Below are 23,809 nucleotides of genomic sequence, written 5' to 3' on the forward strand. Positions count from 1 at the left end.
CCCCAACCTCCCGGAATCCAAACCTGTGACTGATTGAGGACGGAATCTCTTTGCTGGCGCTGCGTGTCTCGCATTACGGCAGCCTTCCGAACGTCCGCGTCCACGTCACGCGTTTGCATCTTGCATCACAGGTTGCATTGGGTGCGTTGAGTCGCGACTCTTGCGCTCCAAAGGACGTGACTCTGTCTAATCCCACAAGGAGTCTCCGCATAACGCTCCAAATCCTCGCCTGCTTGGCGCGCTTTCGCTATCTATTTCGGCTACGGAGTTTTTTACAGACATTGCAGCCAAGTGTAGCTTTGAATAAATTGACCTTGCGGCTGAGTCGTCGCGTTCTTACACCACCGCTAACGCAAGTGATCAGCGATGGTTAGTTTCCCGACGTGGATCGATCACTTGGACATGTAGCGCAGCCCAAAAATACACGGACGAAGACAACAATGCATGACAACTGAACAGTTTTAATGGGTATTTACCAACAATCCCGCCTTTATCCTTTAGTTGATCGATCAACCGATAGATCAATTGATTCTTGGTCGATTCGTTTGAGCATCGTTCGTCGTTGCAAGTACGTGCCATGCGCCAAAACACGTCTGCTAGCTGGTGGAACTATACGTCACTTCGCTTACGTCCCCGTCTCTTTGGCCCCATGGCTCCCTTTTCGAGAAGTTGTCAGAAATTTTGACAGCAGTTACGAGCACCGGAAGTGGGCTTGGCCGTTTAGTGGGGAGAGCTATGACTCTGGGGCGGCCATTCAACGCACCCATTGCGGGTAAGTTCGGAATTCGCCATCTGCCTGTCGTATAGTTTCGTCGGATTTGTTGACCATTCTTTCGTTGATGCTCACAAAGTATGCTATGCGTGACGTTCACTTCAATGAGTCGCCGATTGCATAGATCGGTGGGGCGGGGTACGTGGGGGTGGAAACTGGTGCGTGGCCCCCCAGCCAATTCTGTGGGGGCAGGCTGCCCCCTGCCTCCCCCCAATTCCGACGCCCTTGCGTACGAGACCATCCCAGTTAGACTTCGAACAACCCACAACAGCAAAATTGTTTGGCACATGTCCCATCTCGTCAACGTGCCGCCCCAACAGCAGGGATCGGAACCGGTATTTTTTTCGGTTCGGGTTCAGGCATATTGGTTCGGTTTGGGTTTAGCTCCGCTGAACCGAAATTGTCAGCTTGAACCGTTTCAGGTATATCGGTTCGGTTCGGGTTCGCCCCCCCCCCCCCCCCGCACACACACAGACAAAAAAATCGCTCACCGTACACGGTTGTAAGAGAAAGGTGTGAGATAACCGTTTCAGGTGAAAAACCTTTCAGGAAAGAAGGTGAAAACACAAGACAAGTAATAAACACATTTAGTATTTACCTGATATTTTACTGTATTATACTCTCGTGGTCGTCTGCTGAAAACGAAAAGCGAAGTGCTGGAATCTTTTTGTCAGAACCCGGTCAGCGCCCTATTTTGCTGCGGTAAAAAAATGACGCTACAGTCAAAACTTTTACAGGCATCTAACATCGTACAAAAATAAATAAACAAACAAAAAAGGTCAGTCAGTAGTACAATTATTTCACCTTTGAACCGATTCCCGAACCGGTAACCGTATGAATTTTTTTTTCGGTTCAGGACAAGCAAAAAAATTGTTCGGGTCGGTTCGTCAGAAAATAACGTTTTTTTTTTTGTTTTCGGTTCGGGTTCCGTTCCGGTTCCGATCCCTGCCCCAAAAGCGCTGCTGACCTTTTTGGTCGACTTCATTCAATACATCTGTTGCTAGTTGACCACCATATTTCAGCCAAATTAACTCTACCAATGCGGTATATAGAGTATCGCCTGTAGCGATGAAACCGCTGTCCATACTGCAAGCCGTTAGAATGTTTGTAAATGCATGAGTGCTACTCACGGGGAAAGATATGATCCGTTTAGCAAATCTCTGCTTCGCTCCTGCTTTCTGCCTTTTGAAGGTGACAGCGTGTGTGTCCGCAGAGCGTGAATACAGAAGAAAAGTCGCTCCACAGAATCTATTGCCCTTATCACTGACCGATGGTGCTAGTAAACCCTGTGCGAAGTTCATTGACCACGCGCGCGACAAACACTGAGATATAGGACGCGATATCACGTGCAAACTGTTATCTATCTTTATATCTACATGTTAAGCAAATCGGATGTAGCTCTGAACCAGGACCACTCGTTTTTCTTTTTCTTTTTTTTTGTTTTGTTTGTGAAAGAAACAAAACACGAAGAAACAAACACTTTTACGTAAAGAAGTATATGTGTGTTATAAAAACGCACCTGAAAAGGTTCTAGACCAGACAATTTCACAATTCTTTGATTCTATTCTTTTTTTTTAACATTCGGTATGTGGCCCACTTTCACATGCATGCAATATTTAGCTTTAGGTCACGTTGTCACGATCGTCACGATGTTGTAGGTGTAGCCATGTGTTAGTGTACATCTGCCAACCATGTGCGAAGGAAACAGAAAATGAATCGATGTGCGTGCCAGCTGCAGTGATCGGAGAAGTATCATTGCGTTTGTCAAGATTGTGACTTCGTGTGTTTGTGTAAACACACTTCAACATCGCACCTCTACCGCATGGAACAACACGAAAACAGCTTATGCTCATCTGATATTTGCAAAGACATCCATATATGCAAGACGTGGTGCTCGCAATTAATCGTTTTAACCTGTGAGGGTCGAATAATAGCGAATGTTGTTTGCTATGTATTAATTATTTTTGTATCACAGAAGTATAACTCACATGAGTGAACTCGAGGAAAGCCTTACTACGCTTGGGGAATGGCGAGATTCCTTGAAGCAAATCTTGGGAGATTTGGCCCTCCTAGAAAAGCAGGTGAATTTAGTAACTTCTGGACCCGCTTGCATGAAACTGTTTGTGGGAAGTACTGAACGAGTTTTCCACTCAGTGCACACCCGGAGCACTATAGCAGTCATAACGGGGTGCTCTAATGATTGAGTGAAAAACTGGTCGAGTCCTTTCAATGAGTTTCGTGCAAGCGGGCCATGGTGTGCAATGCGTAAAACAAACATTGCTCGATCATCAAGTCTTGACGAGCACATCGCATGCGGTATGTTAATCTATTAGGAGCAATCACGGATATGAGGCTTACAAAGAGTTTCAAAGATGTGTGTGCTTCCTTTACAGCTGTGCCACAGTAGCCAAGCTGCCGAAGAAGAAATCAAACAGCAATTTGCGAACTTGGAACAGGAACTCGTGTCAGCACTTAAGCAGCGCTGCGCTACTTTAACAGCTGAGGTTGCGTCTTCACGGACGCGGTCTTTAGCACCACTGCAGCGGGCCAGGAAACAAGTAGAAAAGGAACTATCTGCAGCGGACACTGTCTACGCTGAAGGGAGGCTTCTCTGTCATCCAAGCAGGGATCAAGATGCACACTTCAGCGAGAAAGCTCAGCAATTCTGCAGCAAAGTTTCCGATTTTGAAAGGTGATGTTTATGGTTACTAAGGCACAGGGTCACTAGGACACATCATTCTAGGTATAGAGATGCTCTAGTGTATGCAAACATGATTGTTTTATGCATGGAAGTATAAAAGTAGAAGTACCAGTATTTTTTAGCACATTTATAAACACCCTATTTTGCAAATTGTTAGCAGTGGTACTCGTGGAGAACAGCTGAACCCGTGGGTGCAATAAGGAGATAAGTCGAAAAATCCCAAACTGAGAGAAGGGACCTGATCTGATTGCCCTTCCCATTGACGAACATGCATTTTCCATTTCTTACCCTCCTGCCGCGGTCCAATAAATTTCAATACGGACATACATTTTCTTTGGCAGGTACATACTGGTGTGTTGAGAAGTATCGCATACTGGAGTTCCCCGTTTTCGGCACCAAAATGTTGAGAAGTATAGCAAACTGGAGTCTGAGAGTTGCAGGGTTTAATGGACCGATGGTAGAACGATACAGGACCGAATGGTAGATCTGCACGTGAGAGATGGCCGATGATCTTCATCGTCTGCTTTTTACAACATACTCCCCCGCCCGCGCATGATGCTAGGCGTGACATGTGAGCGAATGAGTAGCTGAAGGAACACACAGGAACAAACAAAACATGCAAGAATACGACGGAGGACCGGTGTCCCAGGGGAACTCCTTGAGGTCGGCAAACAAAATTGGTGACCAGTTGTCAAGTAGGTGGCAGTCGCATTTGTCCAGGTTGACGGGTGTCACTGCACGAGACTTTCTGTGAAGATGTCTCGAAGTAAATCGCGATGTTGATCAGGTGTAACTATGCCTGGCGACATAATGTGCGCTGGCGACACAATGTGCGCTGGCACGAACACGGGCAGACGCTGCGACTTCATCCGAGATAGAGGTTTCGTCGACCCTGCCAATAAAAGGTTTATCAACAGGGATCTCGGGGGTATCTAAAGTTGGGTCCCAGTGTCGAAGGCGTCTTGGATGCCACAAAGACACTCCGTCTTGGGTACATCTGGCATCGTGATTGATTAGATAGCGGACCACAGAGATGTGACTTGATCTCGTCGTGACCCATGAGATCACCTCCTCTTCAAATCTCATTTCTTTGTGACCTAGCTGTGGAAGTCTAGATAACACAGCGGCTATGACGTTTTTCGAGCCCTTCTTGTTTTCGACTATGTAGCTGTATTTAAGCAGCCTTGCCGTCCAACACACAATTTGTAAAGGTCGCTGACCAGATCCCTGTGTTGACAAAAAAGAGACAAGTGCCTCATAATCAGTCCTCAGCATGAAATGTCTACCCCACAAGTAGATATGCCACCATTCACGTGCCCGTGCACAGGCCAAGGCTTCGCGTTCTCCTGTAGAATATTTCCTCTCTGCTGGAGACAAAGTCCTTGATGCGAATGCCACTGTATGTAACCCGTTCCACCAAATCTGCTGTAGTACCTCCCCAGTTCTATAACTTGACGCTTCAGTTGTCACGATAACTGGCAAGGTGGGGTCAAATGGACGTAGCAGCACTGCTGCTGCGAGAAGCTATTCAATGTTTTTGAAAGCTTTATTAGCCTCGTCGTCCCAGTTAAATGATATTCCTCTGCATAAAAACTTGTGTGACGGCTCCGCGGCACAAGTGTACCGTGGCACAATCCTGGCATAATAACCTTCAAGGCCTAAAAAGGATCGTAACACTTCCACATCTCTGGGAAACGGTGCCTTGATTATAGCATCTCTCTTCAACTGCAGCTGTAAAATCCCTCCAGATGCCAACTTATGCCAGAGGAATTGAATTTCGTCAATCTCAAATAGACATTTATTGTTCAACATTAGCCCTGCATCAACCACTATCTTTAAAACTGTCTGAAGATTCTGACAGTATTCTTCTCTTGTTTCTCCAAATACCATGACGTAGTCCAAATACACAATAACCCTCTGACAGATCTGCAGGCGTGATATCAGCTTCTGGGATACAGACGACACTGAAGCAAGTGCAACGCACACTCTCAGAAATCTGAATAACCCTTGACGTGTGATAAATCTTTTCAGCTGCCGACTCTCTCGATTCAGCCCAACTTGATAGTAGCCAGATTTCAAATCCAGCTTAGCCAAACAGAGAGTTAAAAAGTTCTTCAACACTGGGTTACGGGTAAGCATCTGCTACCATCGCCTTCTTTATCTCTGATAAATCAACACATGACCATATGTTGGCATCCTTTTTCTGAATCACAATGATTGAAAAAATCCAGGGTGATGCATCCACTTGAACAATACTAATGCCTTGTCATTCTAGTTTCTTAAACTCTTCGGATACTTTGTCCCTTTGCACAGCTGGTAATCGACATAACTTGGATGCTACAGGCATAACATCAGGTTTTACTTCAACCTTATGAGTGAACCCCTTTGCCAATCCTATTTAATTGCCTAACAACTGTCCAATTTCTCTTCTAAGGCCTTGCGGTAATATATTTGCGCATTCATGGATGTTCGAGCATTGGAATGTCTCTCCTTCAGTGCAAATATTTAGGAGCATTACAGTGTCTCTTCCTAGCAGTGTTGTTCCATGCTATACCACGTAGAATAGTATTGTTGTCACTCTGTTCCTGAAGGTGACTTGTGCCTCAAAACAACCGCATACTGCTATCTTCTGATCGCTGTAATTCACCAGGATACGTGGCAGTTGTGATAAGGGAAATTTCCTTCCAAAGTTATTTTCGTACACATCGTCCTCCCATTAGCGAAGCTGCTGATGTCAAGTTCATTCGAATGTCTTGCACAAAAACATCCGCACGCAATTGGTTATCATGTCCATTCTCAATTTTCAGTACTGCAGCCTCTTCATTATTTGATTCGACCACCTTAACTTGTTTTTTTAGTTCCGTGTTAGTGCCACAAAGCAACTGTGGCTATGAGAGGTATACAGATGGCGACATGACCACCATCAAGCGGGACTGCCTTGACTGCAGTCTTCAAATTTTGACAGGCCTTCATAACATGTCCGCATCTTCTGCGTTTCTTATTTACTGCTCAACATTTGCCATCATTGGCAGAATGACCATTTTCCCCACAACAATAGCATGTCAGCTGCTTACCAGTGCATTGAAAGCTTGGTTTGGTTCCCTTTCATGGTCAGCTCCTCTTCCAACATTGGTGACCCTTCGTTTCAACTTTCTGTACTTCTGCCGTATGATAAAACTTTTTCGCTGGTTTCACTCTTTCTTTGAGCGTGACATCCAATGAAACTGACGCTTCCAGTGATAGTTGACAACCTTCAATGAAGAGACATTCACGCAGGCAGGAACCACAGTACCTTCTAGTAACTGGTGCCAACAAACGCCCGTGTCGATTCCTCCTCGGGGAATCGATGACGCAGCACTGCAATGTTGGGCGTCTTTCCGAAATGCTTATCCAAAATACTCGTGCCTGCCCCAGTATGTATGGTGTCTTACTCTCTGGTTTCGCTGTGCCCATCGTTATGTCCAAGGCTTGAAAGATACTCTGCCCCTTTGACACCGAGACAGTGCAGCAGTATTGCCTTTTTGTGAGCCGGTGTGAATGTAGCGTTTGTAAATGCATCCAAGTAGTTTTGAAAGACTTCTCGCCATTGCTTCCATAGCATTTCTGGTTCTTCCGGCATTGGCAAGAATTGCAACAGAGGTTGCAGCTGAAAGTCCCTCATCCTGCAGCTGTGGATAGGTGCTGCTTACATCCTCGAAGCCATTTCGTTCTGTCATGCTGCTTGGCAGGAAGAATGGGCGACCCAGTCCAGGTTCCAAAACCAACAACACCGTTTGTTTGGTCAATTCAGCTTATATGCATTCATCAAACAAGTTGCCTAGCAGCTAAGGACTAGCAGCAGTAAAGTTAGAGATAAGTGTAAGTCAAGAGCAGGTGATCAGATTGCCAACTAAGATATTGCACAACTCATGATACAACAGGACTGTAATTTCCATCACCTGGGATTCCTTTACATGTGCTGGAAATCACCAATACACAGTGCTGGAAGCAATGTTTACATTCTCCATAATTGCTACCACCCTCAACCACGACCAAGCCCACGATCTTCAGCTCCGAAAGCCAGCACATTACCTACTGTCCCCACGCAGGGGGTGGGCTGTACTACTATTTTTTGTGTTATAATGCTAATACATAATACACACAATGTGTACTGCACATGCATGTACTGCACAAAAGCATGGATAATAATAATAATATAATAACGATAATATCTTTATTAACGAGTCTAAGAACAGCCAGAGCCTTGGCATTGGCGCACATAGACGATGTAGCACTTACACATACATACAGGGTGTCCCAGAAAACATGTCATTGAATTATAATTAAAAAACTACACCACCTAGAGTCATGCGGTCAACGGCATTTGTTCTTACTGGGTTTTTGCCACCACCTCATGTGAATGTCGTGTAACGTAAGTTTAATTATGTAAATTTTTGCGAACTTAAGTTGGAAATTTGCCTAGTAAAGGTCACTTTTTTACCCCACCAATGTGAAGGGCGTGTCTAATTTAATCAAATTAATGATAATTGGCAGGGATATTCAGGAGCTATCCCATCGGAAAAAATAGCCGAACATCATGCTCTACGGAGGTCGCACAGAATAGCGCACGATGGATTTTTCAGCGCAATCTTTGTCAGTCCGACGAAAGGAGGTTGGAAACCCAGCCCTCCCCGACATCGCAGAAAGAGATAAAACAGGCACGGCTTATCACATCCGACTTTCGCTGGGATAATGCTTTCCCTCTCCCAATTTTAGGAACTGTTACTTTTTCTACTATCACTCTGGGGGCTGGCTTCGGAACCTCCTTTCGTCGCACTGAGAGCGATTGCGCTCAAAAAGCCATCGCGCGTTATGGTCCAGTGCCCCGAAAAGCATGATATTCGGCTATTTTTTCCGATGGGATAGCTCGTGAATATCACTGTCAATTATCATGAATTTGAGTGAATTCGGCACGCTCTTCATATTGGTGGGGTGAAAAAGTGACCTTTACCTGGCAAATTTCCGAGTTGAGTTCGCAAATATTTACATAATTAAACTTGGAGCACATGACATTCACGTTAGGAGGTGGCAAAAACCTAATAAGAACAAATGCTGTTGACCGCATGATTCTAGGTGGCGTAGTTTTTTTATTATAATTCAATGACACGTTTTCTGGGACACCCTGTATACAGATATATATACATACATATTAGGGGTCTGCGAATATTCGAGTTCTCGAATTCGAATCGAATATCAAACGCTCGAACTATTCGATTCACGAATCGAATATCCAATATTCGATTTTTCGAATATTCGACTATTCTACAAATATGAACACAACCCGAAAGTGAGCTTCACCTGATGCTTCCGTGCATGAGGTGAAGCCTGCTTTACAAAATTGCCCTTGCTGCAGGACCAACACAGGCGGGAGGGTGTTTAGTTTAAGATAACGTTACCCAAAGTTAGTTTTGTAGACATCGTCTGTGGAAGGGGTGGCATCCCTCCCACATGCAGTTTAGCGGTGCCGACGGGGGACTTTGTTTAAAAAGACTCTTGAATAATGATTACAGCCCACGAACAAGAAGGGTGTTTTAAAGATGTCCTTTATGTCTAAAATTTCAGCAGTGCAACTTCCTCAGGTGAGAGCAAAGAAACTAAAGGGTGTTCATGGCAAAGCTGAGGCAGGAAGCAAATTCGTTTGTTTCACAAATGACCTGTGGTTGTCTGAAACAACTACAGCCTCATCCGTATAACATGCCACTGCCTCACATAAAATTTTGAAATGAAGGTAACCACTCCAGTAAGTGTATGCTCACCTGAAAAGCAGGAAGCACTCTGATGTAAAATTAAAGAGTAGGGCTTTAAACAGAAGAATTGCATGTCTCTCTTGTGACAGTTAATGCCAGAAAAATTACACTAAAGCCATGAGCCACAAAATGGAAACTTTTAGTGCGAAAGTCACATATTGTAAATTTTGCACGAATATTCGATTCGGTATTCGGAATTTTTCCTCCCATTCGATTCGATATTCGATTCGACTTAAAATATTCAGATTTGCACGCCCCTAATACATATACAGATCATGCCGAACATAACATGTTCAAGACATATTCAGGAACAGGAACATAACAAGAAGACATTCATATTAATACATACAGTACATGCCATTACAAAGGAAGAAGAAAAAAAAAAACTGTACAGCTTTACATGTTACTGAGTGAATACCAGAGGAGAGTTTTGAAAACGTTTGTATGGGAGTTAAAGATATCAAGAGAGGGGTGAATTGTGTCCGTCATTTGTTGAATACGTGCGATCGGATTTGCAGGTATATGGTAGGATAGGTACAAGATATTCGTGTGTCTGGTTACATTGACAGGTACGACGATATGAAGCTGATGTAATAAAGATGGTGTATTGAGAAAACTGTGTAAGATCTTATAACAGAGCATAATATCATGAAAACGCTGTCACGTTGAGAGTGGCTCGAAGTTAAAAAACAACATTATAGCGCCGTAGACATACAGTCTAAAGTTGGAGCTCTTTCTCAAAAGCATGCTGTGTACAATGGGTAGAATTTTTTTCTGGACAGCTTCAATCGGTGACGAGTCAGTGTAGGAAAGAGAGTTCCACACTGGAGACGGTACAGGCTCGGTACAGGTCCCCCATGGCAAGTTTTAGACATTCGCAAAGGATGTATGAAAGACTCCTGACGAGATGCTTTAACCACGGTCCTTTAATACTCTCTCTGGTCATGACACTCCACCAGAAAGTTAGCCTAGGGACCGGAGCTGCCAGGGAGCAGCAGGGGTGACGATCGCATCTGCCGCATCGTAGCCGTACGTTTGCGCATAGGTTACGCTGGCCGTTTTGGGTGGTTTTGGGCACAACAAACCAAATAAGGCTGTTCAACATATTTGAATTTTGTTTTATGTTGCACGTGCACGGCTGTTCAGCAACTCTCTAAGCTGCATAATCGGCTGCGGACACATGAGAACTTTCAGCGAGCAATGGCTTTCACATACCAACATCCGAATGGGGCTGACCACAGATTTGCAGTGGCGCTTAAGGCGTTAACGATTCGATACGTGGCTTTGTTACTTAAAAACGCTGCATTTAGGCAGTTATCGCCTCGGCATGTTATACTGTATGTGTTTTGATCGTGTTTGATGATCTTGATCGTGATGTCTGAAGAAGTGAAGACTCCACCTGCACTACAGCAATGCACCCAGTCATCATTTATTGCAGATTTACTATTTTAGGTATAGCAGAACTCTACAGTGCTGCTATTGCAGGGTGGTTCCCACACCATTGAGGTTTTAATGAATGAATGAATGATTTTATGATTTTACTATATATTTTATGACTCGAGAAACAACAGTGATCACAATCAGTGGCACTGGCAATGAGGACTTAATATCAGAGAACATAATGGCCATGAGTGGGATTTACATCATCAGTTCTGATAATCGGCAAAAACAGTGTTCCAGGGCAACTCATGGAATGACTAAATGTCTTACGACCTTGGAAGACCAGACTTATTTGCACTGTTCATCATCAGTGGTGAATTTTTCCTGCCACCTGCAGCAGGGCGTGGTCTGGGAATAGCCAGGTTAAGCTTCTTGATCTTTTCGTGGGAAAAGAAGTGCAGCCGACATCTCAGAAAAAAATGAAGCACTCTGCTGTTTTCTGGATGTAGTGCGCACAGCATTCAGTGCTAGCACCCGGACATGTGACATACACCTGAGTTACATGTGACACCTTGCAGTTTGAACGGACCTGTGCCAACTTTCTCTTCAGGGTGTACAGCTTCTTCTGTGTGTCCCACAGCTTCCGCTTTATTCGGTCAAGTTCAGTCAGACATGACTGAATCAGTGCAGGTTGAATCAGTCAAGTTCAGTCACATCAGTTTAACATGACTTGGTGCAGGCTTCACTGCAGGCTTGAAAAGATAAATTCATGAATGCATCTTATTACGGCCTCTTGTTGGCTGCATTGTAGTCATGTGCTACAACAGACAAGTTTCAATGGGTTTCTATGAATATCAACGCGCCTTCTGTTTCACCTGATGTGCCTAGCTGCCAGTCTTGAATGCAGAGTTCTCCTGTTCCAACGTCGATGAGAGGGGCTGAGCTTGTACCACCACTACTCCTCCATTTTCTTTTTGAGGACGGTTTTTCTGCTGGCAGCCTCTGTTCCACGACTTTTAAGCTTTGGGGTGCTCAAGTATTGCGCACACCCGTCAAAAATTCATGGCACGGCCCCACTGACACACATTTGGCCCGTCGCGAGCCATTGCGACCACCTCTGTGCTTGCGGTGCCATTCAGAGCTTCCAGTGTCACGAGGAATTCGTCCGCTCGGACGATGTCGGATGCGTCAGAGTGCTTTTCGCACACACTTGTCCACTTTGACTCAAAGCTGAAACGAGTGTCCTCTTTCTGTCCGGTGTTGCGGCATTTAACACCCCAGTTGCAACAAACTTTGCTCTACTTTTTTAACCATGTGTGGAAAGAAGGAACTCTTCCGTTGTCCTGGAAGCTAGCCGAAGTGGTTCCAGTTCTCAAGCCAGGGAAAGACCCATCTGCTGCTATTAGTTATCGCCCCATCGCATTAACCAGCTGCCTTGGGAAGACTTTTGAGCGCGTGGTAAATGCAAGGCTCGTATATGTTTTGCAAGGGGCAGGCATCTTTGACAAACACCAAAGTGGTTTTCGTTCAGGCCGAAGCACCCAGGACAACCTACTCCACCTCGAATCACAAATCAGAGAGGCTTTTGTTCGAGGGCAGTTCTGCGTGTCCGTGTTTTTTTATCTCGAAAAGGCGTACGATACCACATGGCGTTTCAGGATTCTGCAAGATCTACACGCATGTGGTATCACAGGGTGCATGTACAGGTGCATTGAGAATTTCCTCTAGGATAGAAAGTTTCGTGTCCGTCTGGGCTCACCTTTATCTGACGTCTTTGTACAAGAGAACGGGGCTCCACAGGGGTCTGTGCTGAGCGTTACGCTATTTGTTGTGAAAATGAATACGATAGCGAGAGCCATCCCACCTGGCGTTTTCCCTTTACGTAGACGATGTCCAGGTTTCCTACACAGCATCAAGTCTTTTGACAGCTGAGAGACAGGTGCAGCTCACGATCAACCGTCTGTCTAAGTGGGCTGATGAAAACGGCTTCAGGTTTTCGGCACAAAAGACAGCGTGTGTTGTTTTTACGAGGAGGCGAGGCACATTTGCTGAGCCCTCACTGCTCCTCGGTGGCAACACACTGCCAGTTTGTGATGAGCAAAAATTTCTGGAGGTGGTCTTTGACAAAAAGCTGTTTTTTGTGCCACACATAAACTATATAAAACAGAAGTGCCTGAAATCCTCCAACATACTCAAAGTTCTATCCCATCGATCGTGGGGAGCCGACAAAGTCACACTGTTGCAGGTCTACGACTCGGTTGTGTGATTGGTAATTGTGTACGGGAGTGCTGTGTTTGGCTCGGCACGGCCTTCGGCATTGAAGGTGTTGGACCCCATCCACCACGAAGGCATCCGACTCGCCACCGGTGCCATCGGACGTCCCCTGTGAAGAGTTTGTATGTTGAGGGCAATCAGTGGTCGCTTGAGAGACGGAGACAATTTTAACATGTGAAGGGCTGCGCTAAAGTACAGATGCCAGGGCGATGACCCAGTTGTACACTGTAGTGTGAACCCCGCTCTGGAGCGACTCTTCCTTGCAAAGCCCTCCGTTGTACCCTCGTTTCCGCTTCGTGTGCAGGCGGCGAGTTTCCGTATGAGATTCAGTCCCTTTGACGTTCCCCTGCAGCAGGCAGTCCTTGATGCTGCCCCTTGGCAGAGATACCTAATACAATCCAACTTCAAAATGACAGAGTTTAACAAACAATCCCCTGCACACACTGTCATTCTCCAGGAATTCCTGGAGATTCACCATAACTTCGGGAACCACCATGCAATCTACACTGACGGGACCAAAGTAAGCAATGGTGTGGCGGCCGTTGCCCTTCAAGGTGATTCTATTATTACGGCACGCCTGAACACGAATGCCACAGTTTTCACCGCAGAGCTTTACGTGATTCTCCTGGCTCAGCGGCACATTCAACAAAACGACCTTCAAAATTCAGTTATTTACTCCGATTCGCTAAGCTCTGTGCGTGCGCTGCTTTCATGCTCTGACAGCAAGAATCACCTCGTCAAGCGAGTACGGGCGCTTGCGACTCAGCTTTGTTCCCGAGGCTCTTCAATCTGTCTCTGCTGGGTCCCCAGCCACACTGGGATCCCGGGGAATGAACGAACTGACCGTGAGGCTCGGCAAGCGTTGGCACAAGAGGAGTCAGCTCTAGGACTACCCTACCAAGACATCCTGCCAGTGTTAAAGAGAGCTGTCTACACACAGTGGCAGCAGGAGTGGGACATGGAAGAAAATAACGAGCTACACGTCACACAGCCACATGTTTCCCCCCCGCATCGGACTGAACACATCAACAAGTCCTCCGAAGTTCTTTACGCGAGATTGAAGATTGGGCACACATGGCTCACACATAACCACCTACTCAGAGGGTCAGGATCCGCCAGCTTGCGCGCACTGCAGTGACAGCTTGACTGTCTTGCACGTACTGGCACTGGCATCCTGCTCTCACTTCGAACACCAACGCCAACAGTATTTCACCGCATTCTACAGATACCATGTCCCACTCCACCCAGCCCTTCTACTGGGTGACACTCCTCTTGTGCCGTTTGATAATGTCATCCAATTTTTGACCATTTTGGGTTACTTAGTCAGATGTAGGTGTTCAGCATTGCTCCGCTTTTATCCTGTATCACCAAACTCCTCATGTAAATATCTCATCCTGGATCACCTCATCGCTCACACGTGTAGGTAGCTTTTAACTGCCATACTCACTTGTTATCGTCATCCTCCTCTCTCTCTTATCCTGGACCATCTCATCACTCATACCTGTAGATAACTTTTAACTGCCACACTCACATAATCTCTCCCATAATCATCTCCCTCACACTCACCATAGTTTTGACACTCTATGGCCTTTGTTGCCTTTGTGCCATTAAACGCATAATCTCTCTCTCTTTCCGAGGTATCGAACGGTTCCACTTCTCTTGCTCGATGGCACCGCTCGGCACCGCGAAAAATGATACCTTTTCACTAGAATTATCATATCCCGAGCGACACGCCGGGACACAACACATCTGCAGCATGCAGAGATTAGCCGAAATCTATTCACAGTCCAAGGATGGATTTCAGGAAGAAGCGTCTACTATGGTCAAAACACAGGCAGACGAAGAGGTGTTTACCCGTATCAGCTGGCGTTTTCTTCCCATAGGTTTACCACCCTATGCATACCTACTCCTAATTGTTCACCTTCACTGAACCTTTTTTTGTTGAACCATCTTTCAAACTCGGACAGCATTACATTATGCTTTACAGTAGAGTACCGTTAATACGACTTTGTTGCGAATGTGTTTTTCGCTTAATTTGGTCAAATTTGAAGGTTCTGTCAAATGGCCAGATGTTTTTATTGATAAAAATATTGAACATGAAAGCATTTTATAGTTGGACCGATGTGTCCACGAACCATGCACCCACATTATCCACGTTGCACTGCACATAGCAAGAGGAAAGTTCGCCCTAAAGCTCAGCTGGCAGATTGGCAGATGGAGACTGAACAGTACCGACCCGAACCGATAACCACAAGTTTTAGTGCTGTGTATACTATCGCCATTGTGCACGTAAGCGGTAGCGTTGGTGGTTCCGAATCGAAAATTGAATGTCATTCCCAGTGAGTGACATTCGTTTCATGTCACACGGTGAAACCAAATGGCAGTACACAGGGCCAGCAAGAGAAATTACGGGTCATGGTGATGGGTCGTGCACCGGTCCCCTCCTCACGTTCTGATAACGGAGTCGAAGTATTTAATCGTCATATGATAATGACAGGCCTTTGGTCGTATGGGCCCCTGAAGACGCCCCTGCCCCCGCCCTCTCGCCGGTCCTGGCAGTATGTGCAAACTCATTCACTTTTCCCTCTCGCACCAACTGCGTACCCTTGAGATAGAGAGAAGTTGCAAAAACAGCAACTACAAACCATTAAGAGAAATTGAACAGAAATGAAAAGTTGTACTCCAGTATTTTATCACGAATTTAATAACTTTTGACATGAAGGAAGGAAGGTTTAACACTGTTTTTCGGAAAACTACCCTCAATCCGTGTCAACTCCCACGCCTGTGCGATGTTGACACCATGGTTGACACATCGCACATAACCTTCCTTCTTATATGTTGTGTCTTGTGATAATTGGCCAGCTGAGTGTCATCCAAAATGCAACAACTTTGTGAAATAATCTAATGTTCTGCTAGTTTCGAGAAAAATAAACAAAAATGTAGTGGATGTAGTAGCTTCTGTGTTTGACCCTGGTGTCTTAATCATTGGCAGTGACGTCATTTGCGGGTGACATTCTTTTTCTTTTTTTGGCCCGATGCAGGACAAACTTTTTACAGCTCCTTCATGATTAGGTTTATTGCAAGCTCTAATTTTCTCTTTTTTTTACCAGGTTGCCTGAAGTCCCCAGTTCATCTGATGTGGGTACTATAGTTGCCAGTTTTGATGCAAGCTTGGTTGCAAGAATTTCTACTGGCATCCTGCATTATGGTTCTATATGCACCATGTGTCCTGTGCTGGTGACCCATTCTGAGCAGCTGCCTGGAGCGCTAAGGGTTCATTGGATTGAGGTGGGTTCTATGCTATTTACTCCTTCAGTTACATACTTAGACATACATATTGAAAGGAGCAGTATGGTGCTGATAAGTTGTCTCCGTCCTTGTTTTTGGTACCATCCCTTTGTCGATATGAATAGTGAGAGGAAATCGAGTGCAAAACATTTATACACATGAGACCAGGGGGATGCAGACTAGCACTAGCTACCATCAACTTTATTACAGACCCTCCAGGTTTAAAAAACAACTAAATACATATGGGACAACCCCAGTGGCGATTTAGCTGCATCTGTAACATGCTTAAGGTGGCGATTCCGTGACATCTCGCGGAATACGGAATTCATCGTGGAATCCTTTATTTGGCACAGAATTTTGCGGAAATCTGATTGGGTCGAATGAAGTGATTGGCGCAATGTGGACTGTTACTACAACGTGGAGCGTCCCAGAAGAAGTAGAGGAGAAGTAAATATTGCATGCTTCTGCAAAAGAGCGTCAGATACAGTCAAACTCCTTTAGAACGAACGCCTTTTTAACGAAAAAGCCGCTACAAGGAATTCCTTTCGCAGTCTTGTCAAACGGCCATAGGGCTAATGTAATTTTTGGACATTTACAGCTAATTTCTTTGCAACAAACATACCAGAATAGCGAAGTGATTTTGTGGTCTTTTCCACCATATGTTGAACTTTTAGAATGAAATTGTACAGCCGAACGACTAACCTATTCTGCGTCATACGACGCTCCCAGTGCCGCGCTGCCGCACCCCATCTTTCTAGGAGACTGAATTTCCCCCCCCCCTTTGCCGAGGTTAACGCACGTGGGTCTGTGTCGCCACTTCCAAGGGTGTATCATCACAAAGAGCGACAGGTAAAGGTCCACTTGTGACCAGGGGCAGATCCAGGGAAGATCCTCGGGGGGGGGGGCCCCCACTAAAAAAAAAAGAGAGAAGACATTCAGAACGAATTAGACGAAGTGGCGCTTTCCATGTGAAATTTCAGCGCATGATACGTCTCCTAACATTTAATTCGACGCCCACAAACGCTGCTTTATTTCATTTTACCTTAATTACAAACAAGGAACTTTATTTCGGCCAACCCTGTACATAACGCCTGGTAATCCTACACCAGTATCTATTTGTCTTCCTCTATACGTATGTCTAAACAGCAGAAAAATAGTCCTACCGTTTTCGTAACGTGCTGTCTCTTTGTGAAGCTGAGTGAGCACGCCTTAGCGTTGTAGACTCCAGGCAGCCACTGACCCCCCCAAACGTCAAATCGCTGTCTTTATCCACTGTGCAGTGTCCGGTGCGTTCCACGCGCTGAGAGGAGGCGAATGTGATTCCTCCCCGCACCACCTGCGTCTTCGCTCCTTTTTAGGCAATGAAGTGTTCGTCGGCGAGTATATGTCATGCCCTTCGCGCAATCTTGGGGCGAAAGGCGCACGCGAGATTGGCGGGAAAACGGTGCGTGTGGCAGGAAAATCTGCCGGAATGGGGGGTAGAGGTATGTCTGGGGTGGGGGAGTAAAACGGGTAAAACACGCTAAAATGTCAGGCCCATCGACGTCACATGGTGAACCCATGACTGCGAAGCGAAAGCAATTTACCCTGCATAAGAAGATAGCAGTGCTGAGGACTGTTGGCTGTAGACGCAAAAAGCGCTACGTTGCCAAAGACTTCAGCATTAGTATGGCAACGCTATTCACTTTTCTTATCCACTTCCGTGATCAAGAACATCAACGCCGTAGTATAATTCAACGACAGAAAGACCACCCATTCGCTGGATGCCTGTTTACAAATTTCTTACAACACCGAGACATGTCGAAAACGAAACTGCACGATGCAGTACTGGTGACACCACTCACCGGGGATGCAAACCACAATAGTGACAAAGGATTAAGAAGGAACGATGGGCGCATTCCTCCGTGCTGTTTGTGTTGTGTGCTAACTAACTTACTTGTAAGAAGGTACCAACAAAATGTCCAAGAATTGTGAATTGAATGTGCTAATACATGAGCATCTATCTCATCTCAGTCTTTGTTTAACTACCATGCTGCAGATGTAGGACGTGTGGTGTTCAGTCACATTTTCGCGCGTGATGCGATACCTGCTTGACAGGCAGACTTCCACTGCCACATAGTGTAGAATTTATGCCAGAGAAACCTACGGAAAAAATTCTTCACTGTGTAGCAGCGGAAGTCTGTCCGTTGAGTAGGTATCGCGTCCCGCACAAAATGTGACTGACCTTTTAGAGCACACTACTTTTCTTACTCAAACGTGAACAGGAAGATGCACGCTTAGAAATTTTGCGCTTCAGGTAGAAACCAAGAGGTTTTGCAACGGTATATCGCTCTTACAGTACACTACTGCAGTACAGTCGCTGACCAATTTTTCTGACTTGTAAAAGCCACAAAATCTGTCCGAATTATCGTGCAGTCCGAATTTTCAGTCAATGACAGAAATCTCTCCCAAAATGATTTCTATTAAAGAAAACTCAAAAAGGCACAAAAAGCTATCAATGCGCGTCTGCTATGCTGCGTGTATGTGAAAAATAGCGTCGCGACGTATTTCGGCTAATGTCATGTTGTCATGGTAGACATTTCCGAGCGTACCGACGGCCACAAGTATTGCTGCCATTGAAGGAGTAGCAATAGCACACTCATCGTCGTCGTCATCATCATCGGAGCCTTCTGCTGGCAGGTATTGTGACTTGTGGCACGACTTGTGAAACGATTTGCCCATCAGTAATTTCGGCACAAAATTCTGCACGTTCATCCACTTCAGCATACGTTTCAAACGTTGCACTTGCAGGTATTGCCATACCTGAGCTCTGGAGGTTCTCTACCATCCTCTACCAATGCCCGTCCGTCCGTCGATCTGTTGTCGTCGTCGATGGCGATACCAACTGTGCTCGTATTCCATACTTGAGTACTGTCCTTGCACAATCCGATTTGACAAAAACTGTTCACTATAGTACTCCCTTTCACTGCTTCCCACGGCTTCCACGAGTCGCCAAGAATATGAAGCACTGCGACAAGCGTAACGTCATACAGTCGCCGACCGATTTTTCGGACACCGATTTTTCAGACATGTTCGGTAATTCGGACTTCGTTACGGCACGGTCACGCGCCCTATAGAGCTAATGTATAAGGACGACCGAAAGTTCGGACGCTAAATCGCCTCCAGTGGTTCGGTTTTTTGGACTTCGCTTGCGTCCAGTATGAGAGAATATAGAGGGAAGGAAGCAGGCGTGTGTGACTCATTCGCGCACGCGAACTTCTCCTTGCTTCCCTCCTGCTCCATACTCCTTCGCACATGAAGGTATTGACCTGATTGGTGGAAGGCCAATGAGAGTGGGGTGACATGGCACGCTTGCTTAGGCCCCGTTGGTGGAAAGTTAATAAGGAAGGCCACCTGACCTTTTGCCTCCGAGGAGACGTGCGCAAACAATTTGGCATAACCTTGTGATTGACTTCGAGTCTTCGACCGCGCTTGGACTGTTTCGACCCTCTGCAACGGGACGACCAAGTGAAATGGCGCCAGGCCGTCGTCTTTGCTGCACCAGGTGTGTCCGACGACTAAGCCACCCAGGAATCGCGGGAAGTACAAGACCATCACGATGGAGAAGAAGGCTGCCATCATAAAAGAAGTCAAAAGTGGCCGTTCACAAGCAGAAGTCTCCCGCGAGTTCGGCATTTCTAAACAGACAGTGTCGGATTACGTTGAGCACCATGTGAAGATAGAAGCTGCAGCAGGAAAGGTGTTCACATCACAGATGAAGAACTTCAGCCAAGGGAGCCATCCGAAGCTGGAAGAAGCGCTTCATATGTGGCTGCGTGCCACATTAGCAAAGCGTGTTCCCGTGTCTGGTGACATACTGAAACAAAAGGCGGGAACCCTTGCCCTCCGAATGGACATTCATGACTTCAAGTTCAGTGATGACTGGCTTCGAAACTTTAAGAAGAGGTATAACCTTTCATTTAAGAAAATGTGCGGGGAAAGTGGCGCAGTCAATATGACGATTGTAGAAAGCTACCGTGACAGACTGCAGTCATTGTTGCAGCAGTACTCGCAGGACAACGTATTTAACTGCGACGAGAGTGGCTTATTCTATAAAATCATGCCAGACAAGACCCTTGCTTTCTCGGGTGAAGCTTGCTATGGAGGAAAACACAGTAAAGAAAGAATAACTGTCATGGTCGGCAGCAACATGTCAGGGACGGAGAAGTTACCCATGCTCGTGATTGGAAAATCAAACAATCCCAGGTGTTTCAAAGGTACTAAATCGTTGCCAATGTGGTACGAAGCGAATAGGAAAGCTTGGGTAACACAACAGCTGTTTGAGGACTACGTACGAAGGCTGGATCGAAAGTTTCATCTCCAGAAGCGAGCGGTTTTGCTTTTCGTCGATAACTGCTCTGTGCACGGGCGGATATCCAACCTGCAGGCGGTCACGCTGGAATTCCTTCCACCAAACACAACAAGTACCCTTCAGCCAATGAATCAAGGAGTAATTCAGAACTTGAAAGCAAACTACCGCAGACAGCGGGAAGACGTAATTTGTCACTTTATTGTCGGCGATGAGTATGCTGTCAGAGGCACGGAAAGAAGTAACACCACAGACCCTTCGGAACTGTTTCCGACACGCGGGGTTCGTTGTTAACAACGAGGAAGAGGAAGTGCTCACCAGCCATGAACTTGTTCCCGTTCTCGACACAGACGACTTGTTGATGAACTTGCGCAACGGCGGTGTTGACATACCACCTTCAGTCACATTTGAGAACTTCGTGGACATTGACTGTGCCATTCAACCGTGTGCTGAACTCATGGATGACGACATCATTTGTGAAGTGTGCGGAAGTAGAAAATCTGACTCGGATCTGACTCAAGTCTGAAAAATCATTCAGCAATTGTAGTAGCTCTAAAGTTCTTCTGCAAGGCGCATTCTGTCTTTTGAGCGTAGACCGGTCCCAGGACAACGACCAAACCTCCCTCCTCATTACGAGGTTAGCCCTCGTTGCCCTGAAATATATAACAACACAACATATTTCAAAGCCTTATCCTGTGAAGAGGGAAGTGGAAGCGCTAGAATAGACTGAACAAACTGTGCAACATATGCCGCGTTGGCTTCTGACAGTACTGCATTTGCAAACGATGAAAGATGAAAGTCAAATTTTGAGGCTTTGTTTGTATCTGTCCCTTCTATGTTGTTCCAGCCTCAGAACATCAGTTTCTCTCTTGCATTTGCAAACCTTCTCATCAACCCCAACAACTCTGTTTCTGCCTTTTTTTTTTTTTTTTGTATAATTCTGAATGCAAAATTTTGGTGAAGCCGCAGGGTGCTCAACACTTTCTCAGGGACCTCGATACCCCTCCCCTTGACAGTCACTTTCTGTGGGATTCCCTAAACAAGGAATTTTGGAGACACAAGCTGCAATGACTAACGCTTCCTTACAAGAAAGAAGAAACCGCTTCATCCCACAGGAGGTGACTGTCGTGAGAGAGGGTCAAGGTCCGTGTGAAAGAGTTGAGGGGTGGACATCCCTCTGCTTTGCCTGCCTTCGAAGACGTTCGTGGGCACGGACTGCTGTAGTGACCCACTTCATCACATTTATAACATTCAACAATACTTCTTCTGTCGTCTTCTTCTGTCTGCTACTGGTGCTGCAAGCCTGCGGCACTTTTACTTTTGTCGCTGCCTGCTCCTTTTTCTCCGCAGGAAAGTTTTGGTTGTGATGCCTAGTCCTAAAACTCTTACTCTGTGCCAGCTGTATCTTCACTTTGTACAACTCAATTTCCAAACGCAACTTATCTAGCACACTCTGATGTACCTTGTAGCGCCTCTCGGCGGACGACGATGCTCACAGCGTGAGCATGTAATTCTTCTATCATTCCGATCTCAGTTTTCGGGCCTGACTGCCAAGCAATAAATGGCCTCCTGCTCCTGCCCTTTTGGAAATTCCTCATTCAATTGCGTCATTCCCACACTGGTGACCCGGATGTGATAGAAGCATCGATGTATTGAGAAGGCGCTTGGTTGAGATATCCACAGTTAAGTTGAAGTGATGGAGGAAGTCTGCTCCTAACATTGCTTGACTAACTCTGGCCACTAGGAATAGCCAAGAAAAATTCCTTCGTAGTCCAAGGTTGCGATTTAATACCTGTTGCTTGAACACTGGTATACTGGTGTCATATACCGCCATCAAGTGAAAAATAGGGGTGCGGCTTCGGTCGGACAGAGTGGCAGGCAGTACGCTAACTTCAGCTCCTGTGTCGACCCTGAAACATGTTCCGTTGACCCAATCAGACACGTAGAAGTGGTGACTTGTGCCAGGGGAAGGGGTGCTGCTGGTCACCGTCAGTGCTCCCCTGCCTGGTTTCCAGACCACCCGCAAGGGTGGGTGCATCGTTCAGCATTGTCACCGAAGCGGGTATGGTACCATCACCAGAGAGTGGTAGCGAGCGTCTTGAGATGCCGGCGAAGCCATACAGTGGGGAGATCGAGAAAACCGGTTTCAAGAGTGATGGCAATGTGGAAAGTCGCGCTGCCTTTATCTGCTGTGCATGTTCACAAGCGCGGCGACAGATTCCCTTAGGTGCATGACGTCTGCGGTGAGGGAATCCAACCTGTCGTTCACGAGTCTTGCGGCGCACCATGGATGAGATGACGGGGGTAGTTGCTTGTGGGGACAGGTCGGAAAAGGAGCCGATGCCTGAGCCAACTACTTCCATTACCCTATCAGCTTGTTGCGCTAGATCCTTGAGGGACAGGCAGGAAGCAGGGACAAGGATCATCTGTGCCTGCTGTGGAAGTCTCTTGAGGAATAGCTCTGTCAGTGCATTGCTGTCAAACGCTGATGCACAGTCTCCAAGCAAAGCTTCCATGGACCGCAGCAAATGAGTTGGACGGCGGTCGACGAGCTCTTCGGTGATTAGCAGCTGCTGCAGTCATTTACCTTCGATCGTGGTGGTGCGGTCAGTTATCATGGACTTGAGCCTGGTATATGGCTCCTGGGAGGGCGGTGCTTGAAGGTGCGTGAGCAACTTCCATTGCGATGTTGGGTGATACGGCAGCTGCTATGCGACGGTACATTGTGAGTTCGGATGCTTCACCGGCCACCTGGAATTGGGTCTCTGCCTGGATGAACCATATGTTCGGGTTCTTTTCCCAGAATGGCAGTAGGCGAATGGTGATGTGGCTCATGGATGTCGAGGGCGAGGAAGGTTGTGTGGGCTGTGGAAGAGCAGCGGCATTATTGTTTACCTGCCTATCATCGCCGAGGGTCCTTGACTCCGCTGTTCAGGTCACCAGTGTGGGACACCATGTGGGGCGGTGCTGATGCCAAGCAGCTCGAGGTGCAAAACGGCGGTCCAATGTACACGGCAATCAAGCGCCATAAAAACAGCTTTCAGGTGGTGGTGCAACCTTTTCACTAAGCCATTCGAGGAAGGATGATACGAAGCCATATTTTTATTATTTACAAAGATATTTTATTCACGATGTATTAAATTTTCACGAATTCTGCAACCACTAAGAAATCGTGAAAAATTGTACTCGCGAACGCAGCATTGACCCCCAGGAAGAAAACGCGAAAAAAATCGCGAAATTAAGTACTCACGAGTAACTTC

The 23,809-nt window shown here is 46.3% G+C and overlaps 2 protein-coding genes across 3 annotated transcripts in view; one reads left to right on the forward strand and one right to left on the reverse strand.

The window, feature by feature from the left end:
- LOC135391465 (glutathione hydrolase-like YwrD proenzyme) overlaps positions 1 to 2,079 on the reverse strand; it is a 226,249-nt gene extending 224,170 nt beyond the window's left edge. Inside the window, exons 1-2 of the mRNA XM_064621723.1 lie at positions 1,903 to 2,079; positions 1,371 to 1,469 (exon numbers count right to left, since the gene is read on the reverse strand). The gene's annotated coding sequence lies outside the window, so the exon portion shown is untranslated. The remainder of the gene's footprint in view (positions 1 to 1,370; positions 1,470 to 1,902) is intronic.
- Positions 2,080 to 2,442: 363 nt separating this feature from the next.
- The window catches only part of LOC135391467 (cytokine receptor-like factor 3), a 70,931-nt gene continuing 49,564 nt past the window's right edge, over positions 2,443 to 23,809 (forward strand). For both annotated transcript variants that reach the window (XM_064621726.1, XM_064621727.1), the window contains exons 1-4: positions 2,443 to 2,688; positions 2,748 to 2,853; positions 3,166 to 3,464; positions 16,024 to 16,201. In XM_064621726.1, the coding sequence (XP_064477796.1) occupies positions 2,651 to 2,688; positions 2,748 to 2,853; positions 3,166 to 3,464; positions 16,024 to 16,201 (621 nt within the window). In that variant the 5' untranslated portion in view covers positions 2,443 to 2,650. The remainder of the gene's footprint in view (positions 2,689 to 2,747; positions 2,854 to 3,165; positions 3,465 to 16,023; positions 16,202 to 23,809) is intronic.

The sequence above is a fragment of the Ornithodoros turicata genome, chromosome 4 (genome assembly GCF_037126465.1).
Source record: "Ornithodoros turicata isolate Travis chromosome 4, ASM3712646v1, whole genome shotgun sequence".
In the NCBI taxonomy this organism is placed as follows: Eukaryota; Metazoa; Arthropoda; class Arachnida; order Ixodida; family Argasidae; genus Ornithodoros; species Ornithodoros turicata.